The sequence below is a fragment of the Vicia villosa genome, linkage group LG5 (genome assembly GCF_029867415.1).
Source record: "Vicia villosa cultivar HV-30 ecotype Madison, WI linkage group LG5, Vvil1.0, whole genome shotgun sequence".
Classification (NCBI taxonomy): Eukaryota; Viridiplantae; Streptophyta; class Magnoliopsida; order Fabales; family Fabaceae; genus Vicia; species Vicia villosa.
In genome coordinates this window covers 106,431,668-106,448,089 of record NC_081184.1, presented here as the reverse complement: position 1 = coordinate 106,448,089, position 16,422 = coordinate 106,431,668, and the positions used below count along the sequence as shown (strand labels likewise).

The window sequence follows — 16,422 nt, the reverse complement described above, 5'->3', positions numbered from 1 at the left end:
ATACGTTAATCCATCCTATTACCCATAAGCACGTAATAGAAATTAACCGGAAGAGTCCCCCTTACCTTAGCCAAGAATCCGGACATTTCTCCTTCTTCTCCATCAAACCCGTAAGGCTATTTTCATCACTTTCAACAAGAATCTCCAATCTTCAAACCCGCTTATCTCCCTCACCAAGAACTTCCCTGATACAAATTAATATATCAAATCGAAGGAAATTTCGTGTAGAATCCGAATCTTCAAGAATTACCTGATTTGGAGCTACGAGCAGAGAGTTATGACCCATTTTGTGAGGGCTGCACCATGAATACGAAAATCCCTTTTCTCCATGAATTCTCCTTCTCTCCCTCTTAGGTTTTCCTTCTCTAGTTCTCAATTTTCTCTTATTTACTTGTTTTATTAAAACATGGCATAATTTAGTAATGGGCTTAACATTTAACACCCCCTCATTACTAAATACCTCACTTGGCCCAAAGACCCATACTCCATAATTCTTCCAATTAGTTCAACGAAAATACCAAATAAATTCCAAATAATAATTTAATTTCCGATTAAATTAAAATTAGATAATATGGGGTGTTACATCAAGGTCTCTTAGAACCATGAACATTTGAACCATTGACACTTACACGCTCCCTTGACTCCTTAACAAGTGGTATCAGAGTCTAGTTGGCTCGGTGTAGGAGCGCAAGTGGATCTTAGTGTGGGGTCAAAGCTAGTGATTAGGGCTGTTATCGGTCCGGACCGGACCGGTTATTAGAAGTACCGGAATTCGAACCGATAGGGCTATCGGGTAAAACTAGGCCGGACCGAAACAGTGTTGGGCCAAAAAATCAATCCGCTACTCATCCAATCATTTCGGGTAAACCGAAACCAGTCCAGAGACTCGGTTCGGTTCCCAGGCCCAACAAAATATCCATTTTTTAAACAATTTTTTTAAATTTTTTTTAGAGGTAATAAATTTAATATAATGCAGAATTTTGATTATATTAAAAGTTGTACAATTCATGAGTTTGTACAATTCAAAAGATCCATGTTAGAATTCCTAAAAATTTAGTGAATGTTACAAAACGATCCAAAGATGCAAAATACATTTGTCCAATCATACACTCATACTGATGCCTCAGAACATACTCATCATTGGCATTGAATTTTCAACATTATAAAGCAACAAAACAACGAAACAACATCTCTAAGAAGCGAAGCCACACCCAGATTTTCTATTGCTGACCAAAATCATATGTAAGAGGGTCATCTTGAGGTTCCTCAAGCTACAATGACAATGAAACATTAATGTTAGAATCAATGTAACAATGAATTCAGAGGATAAAATACAGAAAAATAGGATTCAGAAGTAAAAAGATACTTACAATACTTGAAGTGCATCCCTTTTTAATCCCGTACCTCTCCTTGACACAATCACCCCCACAAAGCACCATTTCCACGGTCTTAGTTTTCATTGAAGCTCGTTTTGGATCAATAATCCTTTTACCAGCACTAAAAGATGCTTCTGAAGCAACTGTTGTAACTGGAACAATTAGTATATCTTTTGCTAATTTACTAAGAACAGGATACTTGGCCTCATTCCCCATCCACCAAGTTAAAACATCAAACTTGGTGTTTGGGGGAACCTTCAATGGAGACTCCTCAAGATACAAGTCAAGATCTGATTTTGTATTAGAACTACCAACCACAGTTTCTAAAAACCTCTCAAAACTTCTCTTTCCTAATCCAAAACTACTTCCTACTTCAGGAGTTTCAGAAATAGGGGCATCATTAACTCCAAAGGTGTCTTGATACAATTGGAATAGAGTGTGTAAGTTGGTTGCCACTTGGATACAAGAAGGGATATACCCATTTGATGAAGATCATTTTATACCTATTTGAACAATACGAGTTGTCAACCACCTTAATCAATTCCAAAGTATTTTTAGCCTCAGAATAAGTATTCATCATTGGCCTCAGACATACACTACTAATGTCACACAAAAAGGTAACATAAGTGGCCTCAAACAAGGGCAATTAAATCACAACTGACAAAGGCAACATTAGTACACAAATAGGCTACAAAAACTTAAATATAAGAACACTTAGATTGCATTATAGACTAAATAGACAGTTGCCAATAGCCTCAGGGTCAGAATAAGTATTCATCATTGGGCTCAGACATACACTACTAATGTCACACAAAGAGGTAACACAATTGGCCTCAAACAAGGGAAATTAAATCACAACTGACAAAGGCAACATCAGTACGCAAATAGGCTACAAAAACTTAAATATGAGAACACTCAGAATGTATCATAGACTAAATAGACAACTGCAATAGCCTCAGGGTCAGAAATTAGAATGCATCATAGGCTAAGACATACACTACTAATGTCACACAAAGAGGTAACACAATTGGCCTCAAACAAGGGCAATTAAATCACAACTGACAAAGGCAACATCAGTACGCAAATAGGCTACAAAAACTTAAATATGAGAACACTCAGAATGCATCATAGACTAAATAGACAGCTTCCAATAGCCTCAGGGTCAGAAATCAGAATGCATCATAGGCTAAGACATACACTACTAATGTCACACAAAGAGGTAACGCAATTGGCCTCAAACAAGGGCAATTAAATCACAACTGACAAAGGCAACACCAGTACGCAAATAGGCTACAAAAACTTAAATATGAGAACACTCAGAATGCATCATAGATTAAATAGACAGCTGCCAATAGCCTCAGGGTCAGAAATCAGAATGCATCATAGGCTAAGACATACACTACTAATGTCACACAAAGAGGTAACACAATTGTCCTCAACCATGGGTGATTAAATCACAACTGACAAAGGCAACATCAAGTATATTATCATACCTTGGATCAAGAATTACAGCAATAGAAATCAATGTATTAGACTCTGCCCAATACTTGTCATACTTCAACTTCATCTCATTAGCAAGGGCCTGTAACTGAGGATTGTTTGAAATTTCAGAGGGGTTATCAAGTAAAACGTTCACCCTGAAAAGATCAGCCAAAAACAAATTAGCAGTAGGGTAAGATGTACCACTAATAATTCCTGTCACATCAGCAAAAACTTCCAAAAACTTGCAAATATCATGAATATCTTCCCAATCATTTGCATCAGGCAAAAAATTAAGAAATGCTCCATTTTCTTCAGCATATCTAGGTCATACTTCTCTGTAATGGTAAGTTTTGGACAACATCAACCAAGTTGAGTTCCATCTGGTCTTACTATCCAATACTTGCATCCTGCCCTCAAGTTGCAACTCATCAACAATTTTCTTGAATGCTTTGCACCTTGTTTCAGAATTCAACAAATATTTGACATCATTCTTAACTTTATCCACAATCACCTTTATCATATCAAGCCCATCCTGAACCAACAAATTTAAGATGTGTGCACAACATCTAACATGAAACAATTTTCCATCCAGTGGAAGATTTCTCCTACCAGAAAAATCTCTCTTCAATCTAGAAATACAATTATCATTGGCACTAGCATTGTCAACTGAAATAGAAACAACTTTATCTCTTATACCCCAATCATCCATCACCTTAATCAATTCCCTACATAAAACTTCACCAGAATATGGTGGAGGAACATTCTTAAAAGATAAAACTCTTTTATGAAGCTGCCATTTTGAATCAATGAAATGGCTAGTCACAGTCATATAACCAATTCTTTGTTCACCAGACCACCACATGTCAGTTGTAAGACTGACCCTGTTAATCTGTGACATTGACCTTTTCATCTTAACCCTCTTAGCTTCATAAAATGTTTCACAATCCAACTTAACTTGATGTCTACTAATCTTTTTATACCAAGGATAAATCTCTTTAAGGAATTCATTAAAAATCACACCTTCCATAACAGAAAAAGGAAATTCATGCCCTAGAATCATATGAGCTGCAACCTCTCTAACCCTAGCATGGTTATATGTCCAGGTTGCCAAACTAGGAGTACTATCAGAACCTACACTTAACCTAGATTGTGCTACCTCCTTGTCAGTATTACCTCTCATCCTCAGCTTCCTTTGGATGCAATTTTCTAAGTGTTTTTTACCATTAGAAGTGCTTTTCCATTTAGTGTCATAAGTATAAAGCTTACCACACCATTTGCATTTCCACTTCTTGGCACCATCTGGCATCTCAACAAGAACCATCTCAGTATGAACATCATACTTTTTGGGAAGAGGAGCTTTACCAAAAGCATTGATTTGGCTCTGAGAACTCTGAGTTGGGTCAACTAGAGGTGTTGGCTCAACAGCAGTTGTTGTGTTTTGAGTGGTACTTGTATAAGTTGTATTTTGGGTAGTGGATGTAGTCTCAGTTGTAACATCAGTTGGGATTGGTACTGGGTCTGGAATTCCCAAGTCAATCATCTCACCAATCTCTAAATTGCCTCTATCCATTGTCTCCTCTTCCCCATCAAGCAACAAGCTGATACCTATCAGATCAGCCATGTTGGGAGTCTCAGAAGAATCTTGAAAAGACATCACACAAAAAAAAATTATATCAATCAAACAATAATAGAATGCTAATCAAGGTAAAATACAACCTAAAATCAGCAACACCGCCATTTATTTTTAAGCATCAAGGTAAACCTCAAATCAGCAACAAAACTTACAAGTTACAATGGATATCATGATTTTCAAAATTCTAGGCCAAAAAAATTAATCTCAACTCAGCTCAACAGAAAAGTAAACCTCATCTCAGCAAACAAACTCATAAAATGGATACAATTTATTTAACAACAATGTAACGATTAGGGCAAACTATGTAAACTGTGTTCAAAAAATAAGCAGTCATCTTTAATACCTTCACATGAAAACTATGTACAATACAACATAAAACAATAAAAAGAATAGATTTTGGATACATTACACAAAAATTTCAGATGATCACAGTTTGCCCTAAAACGCACGGTTGACCTAAAACTGAACTTATGGTCAGACGTTGATTTTAGACGAAGCCCAAGGAGAGAGAGAGACATATGGAGATTGCATTAGAGATGGCATGATGAGAGACGAGAGATACGAGGGAGGGACTGGGTGGGACTTAGGGTTGAGGACTTGAGGGGAAGTCTGAGTGTGAGAGACTAGAGAAGAGAGAGACGAAGGAAGATAACAAAATGAAGAAATTATAAAATTTTGGTTTTTATATCAAACAATACCAGATCCTTATTGAATTAATGGATCTGGTTCTTTGAGTTGGATACGGATACATTTTTGATCCATTACTTAACTAATGCCCTTTTCGGCCGGGCCATTTAACCGGCTCTGGTGGTCCGGTTTTCGGAACGGTTCTGAGTATCATCCTCCCACTAACAACCCTACTAGTGATGTAGGTGACTCACACTTGTGGGGAGATTGTTGGATTTCAAGTGTGATAGTGTTAAAGTCTCACATCGACTAGGAACGGAGGAAATGTTGGATTTATAAGAGAGGTGACTCATATCCCATTGCCTTAATGTTTTGGTCGGATATATGGCATCAAAGTCTCTCGGATATGTGATACTACCGACGCTCCCCGAACTCCGCAACACTTTTGTTTGAAGTCACTCGGTCAACAACATAGAACATAATATCATCGATATAAATTTACACAAATAAAATGATATTTGAGAGTCAGATTCTTGTTTAAGGACATCTTCTCTTTTTTAGATGTTTCCTATATATTCATCAAAATGATGATCTTTCGTGGTTGTGCATTCTCTAGGTTTGTTCTTCCTTATCTTTATCTTCTAAAACCTTTTTTTAGAACACTTGCATTAACAAAAACTTCTACGTCTAAAGCATATATGATGTTGGACTTAGTGGTGTCAAATTTATTTTTGTTGTTGTCACCATAAAAGTCATAGTCTCCTCTTTAATTTAAATAGTAGAAGATAAAAAATTATTTTTTATTCTGTCATATATTTTGATCAGCCACTATCAAAATATCATTTAATATTTGATTGTAATGTATAAATGCATCACAAATGAAATTTTGGGCATCTATTTTTATTTAACTTATTTAACCCTTATAAACAATATTTTAATATTATTGTCATGTATTACTTACAAATTTAATTAATTTTAAAAAAAAATTAATCTAGTTAAATTATTATATCTCCTAGTCTTTCTATACTTATTGTGAGATGACAGTGCAAGGGAGTAATACAGATAGCCAGACCTTTCCCTAAATGTGACTAGAATTTGAATTCAAAATTCTTAAATTGTATTAGTAGACTATATGCAAAATACATCATGAATTATTGCTAAAGATAATGATTTTCTTTGACCTCCATTTTAAATATTCATTGAACTACTTAATTGGTTTTTGGTCATCATCACCTGTCCTGCCATGCAAGAAATTAGGTCTACAAAAAATGTTGAATGGTCGTACCTTATACAAAATTATAACATGTGTCATTGTATTTTTATGCTATAAATATATTAATGTTACAACACAAGGGTACCTTTTGGCCTTGTGTCATTCTCATCTTTAATTTCTTGCTCAATTTATGAGCAAATTCAACAATGAAAAGTTGGTCTGTGTTCTGTAGCAGGCTTAATAAATGCAAATTAGGTTTATGATAAGAGTTTCTTTGGGTTGATCTTTGATCAATTATTAGTGAAGATCTAAGTCGTGAGGTATAGGGCAGTGACCTAGCTTAGGTGCGATGTTGAATGAAGAGGACTGTGATTCAAAACATTCCCAAGACTTGACCAAAATTTCCAAAACTTGACTACTGTTTTCAATGGAGTTTTTTTTTTTTTTTTTTAAATTCTAAATGAAAAGTTAGTTAAATATTTTTTACTTAAACTGTTATTTCAAGTGTTTTATTCTTTTCTTATAATTTATTTATATTAAAATTTTTATAAATCACTTAAATGTAAAGTTGTTTTGAATAATTTTTATAAAATTCATTTAAAAAATATATATTTTTAGATAGTTATGTGATTTTGGATGCTTTAGTATTCAATAATAGTATTCAATAATGTATATTTATATTATTGAAAGTCAAAATTAGTCTTTTATGGACTTATTAACTATTTTGAAATTATTTTTATATAAGTTATTTTTAACAATAAGAAAAAATTATTTTATATTTTAAGTTAAAACAATCTTACTCTAAAATACTTCGTTTCATTCAATCGCATTGTTGTTGTTAAATTAATATTGCAAAACATTATGAATAGGTTATTATAATAATCAATCTATTTATATAATTAAAATACAGTGATAATTTTAAAATTTCAATGAATCTATCTGTATAATTTTGTTGATGGTAAAAAATTATTATTATAAGGAAATTAACTCGACAAATCAATTTAAATTCGAAATAGAATTCATTTTTAAAAAAGTGAGCACTCTATTATTCTTGAATTTAGTTGGATATCAATATCCTTATCAAATCAAATACTATTATTCAATTTCAATAACATGTTATTTTTTTTATAATTATTTTATTTTAAAATAAATTCAAATTTTTAAATCAATTTGTACTAAAGGTATCGGTACTCAATTACTTATCATGGATACCTAAGAATTTACCTTTATATATACATGTAATTCGAATACAGTATGAGTATGTGTGTGAGAGAGAATGTAAAGATAATGATCCATAAAGAACGCTTTGGAATAATGTTTGAAGTACCCTTCCTAGAATCATCCTACAAATTTGAGAAACCCTTAGAACTCAAAAACTTCAAATAGAACATAGCCCTAAACTCTTTTGTAACTAATTCCATGAAGAAAAGAAAAATTCATTTTAGAACAACCCTCGTAAAACTAAAAGTTCGAATCCTTCACTATCTTATAACAAAAATCTTGCTCCCAAGAAATATCAAATCGACTATGTTATCAAAGACGGTATTGTTTCGCTTTGGCTCCCCACGCAAAACTTTCCAACAAACTGGGCAGATGGAATACTTCATCATATGTCCCACTCAAGAGACAAACCTTCAGCTGATATCCCATATGGGCCAATGATTAGAAAAATCTTAAGAACTTTCAACATTGATACTCTAAGGGAAAAATCAACCCCCAATGAAGATCAACATAAAATATGAAGAATTGATGGACGATTGGGGAAACGAAGAAGAAAAAGATAAAATAAAAGAAAGAGAATGCATAAACATAAAGCAAATTTTTGAAATTTGTCGGATCATAGCAAGATAAGTAAAATAGAGGAAGAAAATGATCTGACTTATGTGATAAATTGTGTTTTCTTCTTTCTCGTAATTTATTTTCCTCTTTCTTAGTGTTTCTCTTTTCCCTTAATTCTTTTAATTTTCACAATTTATTTTCCACTGCTAAGTTTTCAAAAAAATAAATTAACTTTGATTTTATTTCCAAAAGATTTTCAAAATCACCTTTTTCTCAACCACAATTCACCCCCTCTTGTGTGTGAAGTCTCATCCACATGAAACTCTGTCAGCACCAAATCTTTTCACTTGTTTGAACTCTTTCTCGATTTGATGTTTCTATCTTGAGACGAAGCCATGTAATATCGAATAAAAATAAGTGTTATGTATATGCTCAATGTTCACAATACTTTTTTAGAAATGACACTTTAATTGCACACAGTTGCAGTATCATAATGGTGTTGAATGCATCCAAACTTCTGCACAAATCTCCTATACTAGGTTTTTGTTTTGGGCCATCTATAGGGGCCTAATAATTACGACCTAGAGAGCATAATGAGTTACTTTATCACATGTATTGTAGATTTTCATAATCAATAATATAGGTGATCTCGATCCAAGATCAATAGACAGATCTCCGTATTTCATACCAATAGATCAGAAAACAGTTATAACCACCCTAATATATAAGAGGGAGATGTGTCATTTCTCATGTACTTTTGAATTTAAATCCCATTCACTCATTTTTCTCTCGCACTGACTTGAGCGTTGGAGTCTTAACCTAGCAGGTCAACTCCTCTTCCACCGTATTGGAAGTTCAGGTCTACTATCACAATCCACAACCATCAATCATCGATCAATTATGGTTCGAATGTAGAACAAATTCAATATATTTTTTAGTCTCCAATGAGTAGACTTAAGCCTATAAAAATATTAGAGAAATATGAAATAAATAAATTGATTAATATTTGCATAATAATATTAAACATGTGAAAAATTTACATGTTTGTTGTCGTGTTCCCTAAGTGAGTCACTTGATTAGTCCATACAACAACAAATTTCTCCTTGTAATGTGACGACCATCTTTGGTTAACATAATCAACAAAGAAAGTGATATTAACACATAGTAGATCAAAATGTTGCAAGTGTTTCCCATACTCAAACAACCTATTTGGGAACATGGTATTATTCCATAGTTCTATCGCATGCTCTTGTCTATTAACCTTGACAAACTCGTTGCACTTTGTACCAACATTTTTTTGCAACATGGAAAAGACATATGAGGTGGATGAATAATGGGAAAACAACTTCAATGACATTCATCAAGGCAAGAGAAATTTGTCTCCCATTATCTTCTCTAGTGACCATGTGAAATTTGCATACTTTCATGTTCTAAGTAAGCAAACCTAACAAAGAAAGTTAACTTTGTTGACATAACACCAACAATCTCAAGTAGTGGTAGTCAATTCTTGTTGGTTTTATATGTGCAGTCAAAGATCAAAACCAGATGAAACATATTCAAAAGCTTCACTTAATAAAGATGTGTCTAGAATATAACACCCAAAACATCTGAGTCCTCCTTGTTTCTGGTCCAACACAAATACTTCTCTTTATAAATTAAACTCAACAAATGTTGCACTTCCGTCAATAGACCTTTAATAGTAGATCGGTATGTAGATCTTTTCTTATACACTTGAACCATACTCGTCAGATTCTCAATATGCCCATGTTGTACTTTATCATGTCGTTCACAAACTGTCTTTCTTTGGGTTTTAGACGATCTGACATGTCATGACCATTTAAATCCTCAGCTAGACAGTGGTTGTGAATATCACATCTAACATTTATGTTCCAACCATAACCACTTGACACATATCTCAATTGAAGAGAGGCATTCAACTATTCTACTACAAGTAACTTCTGACTTTCCTTTGTTTTTGTAATTTTCTCCCCTCACAATAAAGAATCTGTTTGTCGCTTCTATCTCTTTACTAATTTATTGTATCAAAACGAATGATAACCCGAATAATACCATGTTGTCTCACAATATATTGTGTCCATGATAACTTTTTTTGTCCAGGAAGGAAATATCTATCAACTAAAACATAAAATAAGTTACTCATAGATTTCATAACACAATTAAAAATTTTAAAAGTTCAAATAAAACATGTAAATAAAACATATAAAGTCAATGGTAAAGAACTGTGTAAAATCTTCTCTGGAGAACCATCAATTTTAGATGCATTCACGATGAGTAGATTAATAACATACAAGGCCAACAAATTTTTGGAAAAGGAAAAAAAATAAGGTACACCCGATTTTTCAAAATATCCGATAGGGACAAAGCACACCGTATTTTTCGATACATCCGGTAAAATTTCACACCAGATTTTTAAATTGCATAAAAAATCGGTACAAAACTCAATTTTTTTTCCTTTTCAATTTTCTGTATTTCTACATGATTTTTAATTATAACTATCAGATTTTTTTTTACTGACTTTTTGAAAATACACTTTTTTCAAAAAAATTGTAAAAATTGGAAGATATAAATTATGAGAGGGGGATTATTGATGTTTTGAAATTATACAGGGTTCCATGTCTAAAATGAGAGGTACTAGGTATAATCCTCGATGAGGACCCACGAACGTCATTTTGCTATCCTGCTTCTCCTGTAATTTACAAAGCTATATCAATACTTAATTTCAACAATATACAAAATGAGTATCAACAAATCTGTGTAGCATATTTGACTTGATGAGGGATTAAGAATTGTAAAATGAATTGTATTAAGATTGATATAGCTAAGTCAATTGGGAATGTGATTCTATAGCTCAAATACTCCCTAACTAGTTTACTTGAAGTAAACCAGTGGTTTACTTGAAGTTAACCAGTAAAGTTAGTTAATCTTAATTAACATTCAACCACCTAGCTTAATAAACTAATAAACAAATACAACTAGTTAGTTAGGTTGTACATTGAGCTTTGATGCGGTCCTAGGATTACATTGATAAACATGATCATGCTTTACTTACCTTTAAGTTAACTTCATATTAACAATTTCTCTTGAGAATCAGAGAGAAACACAAACAATAGGCTAATAAACAAATATAAAAAATACATCGAATCTTTCGAATTGCAAGATTAAAACCAAATTCATACAATCTTAGGGTAACATTGTTACTAGGCCCAAGAGTAATGCAGGCACAAGGTTTCAAATCTTTCAGCTCCTACAATCTCAATCATTATTGCTACAACAATTCAATGATTTGGTACAATTGTTATCCAATCAAAGGAAATATTTTAGATGCATATAAATTTCAGAATCAGTTCTAATGTGATACAGAAAGTTATATCATCTTTGTCATTTAACAAAAAACCAAGAATAATGCTCTTTACGCTCTTTTCTTGTCATGGCGTTTATAAAGTTTCGAACGCCGCTGCTTGAACAAATGCAGGTATAGTTTGAACCAGAGGAATGGATAAACTACAAGTACGACCTGATCGAGAGAAATGAATCATCAATTCTAAGAATAAACAATTCATAAGTGCAGATAAGTCACAACAAGTCAGAACTAAACCAAACATAGTTGAATAGAAAGGAACAAAATAACATTTTATATCACAGTGAAACTGAACGAATTTCTACGTGCGACATGAGTCGATTTTCAAGAATGAGGTTATAGAAGAAGAAAAAATAACCGTGACTAATTGATGGCATAAAAAAGTTACCTTAAGAAAATCATAATAACTAAATGGGAGGCTTGAAAAGGAATCTGCATAGATATTATTCTTCTTTATAATTGGAAGCGCCTGGTACATCGCCCATACTGCAATGTATCGACTAATCAGTTTTGCACAAGTTTATAAAAATGGTGATATGACACTTGCGTAAGAATTGAATGAGTGAATGTCAATCATAGTAGTAGGAAGTAACATCAAATTAAAATCCATTGATAAACAAAACTAATGATAAGAGGGAGATATAGGTATATGAACTCACTTTCTCCAGGAAACACTCCCAAAGGATACATCACGATAAACGCAGTGTACCTAATCATTAAAAGATAAAGAAGCAAGCATACAATATAACTTGTTAAACCTCGTATCTCCACCACTTTAGAGAATATAGAATGGTAAGACGGAAAAAATGCCTGATATAAGTGATCCAAGAAGGACAATTTCCCGAGCAACTGAAAGCATAATGTGAATATCTAATGACCTGCATCTCCAAAGATTGCAGCAAAATCACCTTTGAAATCATGTTATAATCCTACTATGTCTATAACACAATTTTCATGGATTGCAAACTTATCATACTGTGAGTTTGGTAAAAAAGCAATAAAGAAAAAGGCTACAATATAGAACATGAACTAAACACCTGATGTTTTCTCTTATAAAATAAATGATAAAAGTAGAAAAGGAGAATCCGTAAGCACATCACTTACAGAGAAATCAAATAAAAAATGCTAAAAATGGTGAGTTTCTCGCGTGTTATTATGAAGCCATTTTCCCATTGTTTGTCTGCTAAAACAAAACATTATGTGATGATATAGGAGTAGATGATAAAATAGTGGTTCTGTTTTTTCATCGAGTACTTACAACCAACACTACATATCATAAATTGCTTTAAGTGGTCTTATAACTGATAAGAGTTTAAACAGCAAGCAAGGTCGTGGAATCAATTAAATTGTTAGAATTGATCATGGAATTCAACTAATTGTTCCTACGTCTTCGATAACAAAGTGACTGATGTAGTTTGTTAATTATGCAATGCTTAGGGTTACAGAGTACAAAGTTGTGCTTCTGCTACGCTTAATCATCTTCCGACTTATCGATAAATATCAGTCATACTCAACATAAATGAACAACATCCAATCGAATAAAAAGTAAATAAATCACCTCGCCTATGCTCCATGCAAGAAAAGTGATAAAAACAGAAGGTAACTCCTGGACCTAGAGAAAAAGCATACAGCAAAAGACACAATTTAGAAAAGGGGTCAAATCACAATAGAACAGTAACAGTTACACAAATAGTCACACTCTTTCAATAACATCATACCACATAAATCGTATTCAAAATCAACAATCGGATTCAAAATTTCTACTCTCTCTGGTCCATATCATAAGGAAAAAAAAAATTGTTTTCTAGAATAGAACAGAACCTCGGGAATTCCCTTAACAATGGCAAGCACAAAGTGAGTCCTTCCTGACCATTGCAGCATAGGAAGCATAACTCCACTGGGAACCAGTCCTGAAATTCAACACAACTCAATTATGAGTTGTGATCTCTATAGCACCGACACCTTTGAGAAAAGATGTGTCAGCATTAAACTGACACCGACACTGATGATTACGTATAATTTCTTTATATTTTCTAATTATTACCGGTGTTGACACGTTGATGTCACTGTTGTGTTTCCGGTGTGCGTGCATCGTAAATAAATAAATGACAGTAACAAAACCTACCAATGGCACCGTGTATAACTTCCAAGAAAGCAGCACATTGCAGAAAACCTAAACAAAATATTGAACAATCAATTAGAATTCTAATGTGAGGTGAATGATAAATGATGATAGTAGCAATAAATAAATAAATAATATACTGACAAATTAAGGTTCCGGCGGAAGCAAAAGTTCCGGTAACGGAGGAAGTGGAGAGAAGATTGAGCAAAATGATGGCTAACGAAACGGCCCTGTGAAACGCGAGGAATGTGAAAATTAGAGATTGAATGTAGAGTATGAAATGAAAGAAGATACGAACCATCCAATTGCTTGAAAAGAGTTGTAAGCGAGGAGATAAAGTGTTGAAATACGAGCCATTGTTGTGGTTACTTGTAATGGATATGCTAGTTCATAGACTCTTTCTTTCTTTCCCCTTTTTCACTATCCTCCGACTTCTTCCCTCTCTCTTCAACAAACATTGATAGAAATCATAGAATGTGAGGTGGTTGATTCACTTTGTAGTAATGGATGGTTGGTCTATTATTATGGCAAATAATAAATAACCTTTTTTATTGGTACCTTGTACTACTAGGGTAAGGGATCAAATATACTCACTCTCATTGTACTATTATAGCATATTATAGGAAACTAATTTCGTGGATCTAAATGTTTGCAGATATGAAGACTGGCAATTTGATGATTCTTTCGATGATTAACAATGCTCTTAAGCGAAGTCTTCATCAATTTCGCATTTTAAGGATTGTTGATTCAGATGATATAACATATGATCAATTGATGGTGCTTGATGTGTTAAGCAAGTGAAGGTCTTAGACAAGTTGTTGATTAAGTGATGGTGCTTGACGAGTTATTGATCAAGTGATGGTACTTAATATGTTGACCAAATAATGGTGTTGGTATATCAATGTGAGGATTTATGTGTTTGCAGTCGTCTCTATTGATGTTACTCATTTTGTAGATATCTCAAGCCTCGTCAGAGAGAAAATTCAAGATTCCATGAAATGCTAAAGTCAAATATTATGTCGTAAGGATCTCGAAGTGGTGAAAGAGAGGAAGAGTGAAACTCTGTCTAGTCGGTTGTGCATTTAACGTTGTGTTTGAGTGATGGATTACTGTAAAAAGGTAGAGTAACTCATAAGTTACTAAGGCAACTCTCGCACAATCACAAAATGTTTTTGATGACTCCCTATCTTTGATAAAATCACTAGAAAAAATTGTTTTTAGCATATAACTAACTGATTACAAGTTCACATAATCAATTATGTGAGAAAATCACTTCGAATAATCAATTATCCCTTGTGATTAGTTGATTATCTCACCTTATAATTGACTATTAGGGTTTGTAGTACAACACAATTGAAAACTTTCCATTTTTGAATTACATAATCGACTATTGGAACGATATAATCGATTATGAACATTAAAAAGTGCATGAATCATTTTCCTTTTTGAGCTACATTTTCTTCTATATAAGGAGGACTATTCCTCACTATTCCACACACCAAAATTCAATTTTAAATCATTCTTCACTCATTTTAATCGCTCTTTATATTTCTTTTTATCACTAAAAAAGACGCTTTATTGTCTTTGTGAGAGAAATACTTTTGTGACATTTTAGTTGTATTTGTATTTAACTAATTTATCAAGAGATTATCTCTTGAAGTCTCTCTTGGTTAGTTGTGGAGGTCGTCCTACAAAACCTCGATTTAGTTTTTGAGATTAGCCCGTCAAAATCTCGTTTTTGGTACGTGAACTTAGGTTGTTAAAAGCTTATTTTTGGTTTGAGGAATCAACCATTGTAAAATATCACAGTCGATTGTAATAAGGTTTCTTGAGCATCACATTGCAAAAGCTCAATTGGTTTATTAGTGAAACTCTCAAGAAGTTCGTTTCTTGAAAATAAGATTAGACCAGGATATCGACCGAACCTCAAAAAATCCTAGTGCAACCTCTCTCTCTCTCTCTCTCTCTCTCTCTCTCTCTCTCTCGCCTCTCTCTCTCTCTCTCTCTCTCTTCTCTCTCTCTCCTCCTCTCTCTCTCTCTCTCTCTCTCCTCTCTCTCTCTCTCTCTCTCTCTCTCCTCTCTCTCTCTCTCCTCTCTCTCTCTCTCTCTCTCTCTCTCTCTCTCTCTCCTCTCTCTCTCTCTCTCTCTCTCTCTCTCTCTCTCTCTCTCTCTCACATGTGCACCCCGAATATTGGGAACATTAATATATAAAAGACACTTGTATCAGAATTCGTCATAACCATTACCAACACTTAAAGATAAAGATTAATATAAATCAATTTTATATATGTAAGATGATATCTTTGTTAATTTTGTTCATTATTTTTTTTTTTTTTAAATCCTTACACATTATTCTAATTTTTACTGTTGTAGAATAACAATGTTATACAGAGAAACTTAAAATAACAACGTTATACAGAGGAATTAGAATAATGTGTAAAGATTTAAAAAATATATAATGAACAAAGGTATCATCTTGCTTATATAAAATTGATTTATATTAATCTTTATCTTTAAGTGTTGATGATTATGGTAATAGTTATGACGAATTCTAATACAAGTGTCTTTTGTATATTGTTTCTAATATTGGGGGTGCACCTCTTAGATTATTTTCCTTTCATTTTTATTTTTATTTTGAATCATTTTTTTTATAAAACTTTAGTTTTTTTTAACATATATAGGTTAAAGAAATAATATAAATAAATGATATTGAATTTCTAAATGGAAAAATATAGTTTTTTTTATAAATGTCATATTGTCATTTTGAGAAAAGAGACTAAAACGGTTTAAAAATAAAAGGGATTGCAGTTT

The 16,422-nt window shown here is 33.1% G+C and overlaps 1 protein-coding gene across 1 annotated transcript; it reads right to left on the bottom strand.

Moving 5' to 3' along the window:
• Positions 1-11,256: 11,256 nt before the first annotated feature.
• LOC131606990 (uncharacterized) lies at positions 11,257-14,147 on the bottom strand. The gene is made up of 9 exons (XM_058879058.1): positions 13,910-14,147; positions 13,756-13,841; positions 13,615-13,662; positions 13,311-13,399; positions 13,048-13,101; positions 12,300-12,367; positions 12,149-12,198; positions 11,878-11,975; positions 11,257-11,645 (listed from the first exon to the last, which is right to left on the bottom strand). Exons 1-9 carry the CDS (start codon positions 13,966-13,968, stop codon positions 11,541-11,543), a joined length of 657 nt encoding a protein of 218 aa, XP_058735041.1. The 5' UTR covers positions 13,969-14,147; the 3' UTR covers positions 11,257-11,540.
• Positions 14,148-16,422: the final 2,275 nt, after the last annotated feature.

What these genes read in the sequence shown, in the direction of transcription:
- LOC131606990 (XM_058879058.1), bottom strand. Translation starts at nt 13,968, where the DNA reads ATGGCTCGTATTTCAACACTTTATCTCCTCGCTTACAACTCTTTTCAA. An exon ending in TCTTTTCAAGCAATTGGATG is followed by an intron (nt 13,842 to 13,909) that starts GTTCGTATCTTC and finishes CGCGTTTCACAG; the next exon opens with GGCCGTTTCGTTAGCCATCA. An exon ending in TCTTGGATCACTTATATCAG is followed by an intron (nt 12,199 to 12,299) that starts GCATTTTTTCCG and finishes TTTAATGATTAG; the next exon opens with GTACACTGCGTTTATCGTGA.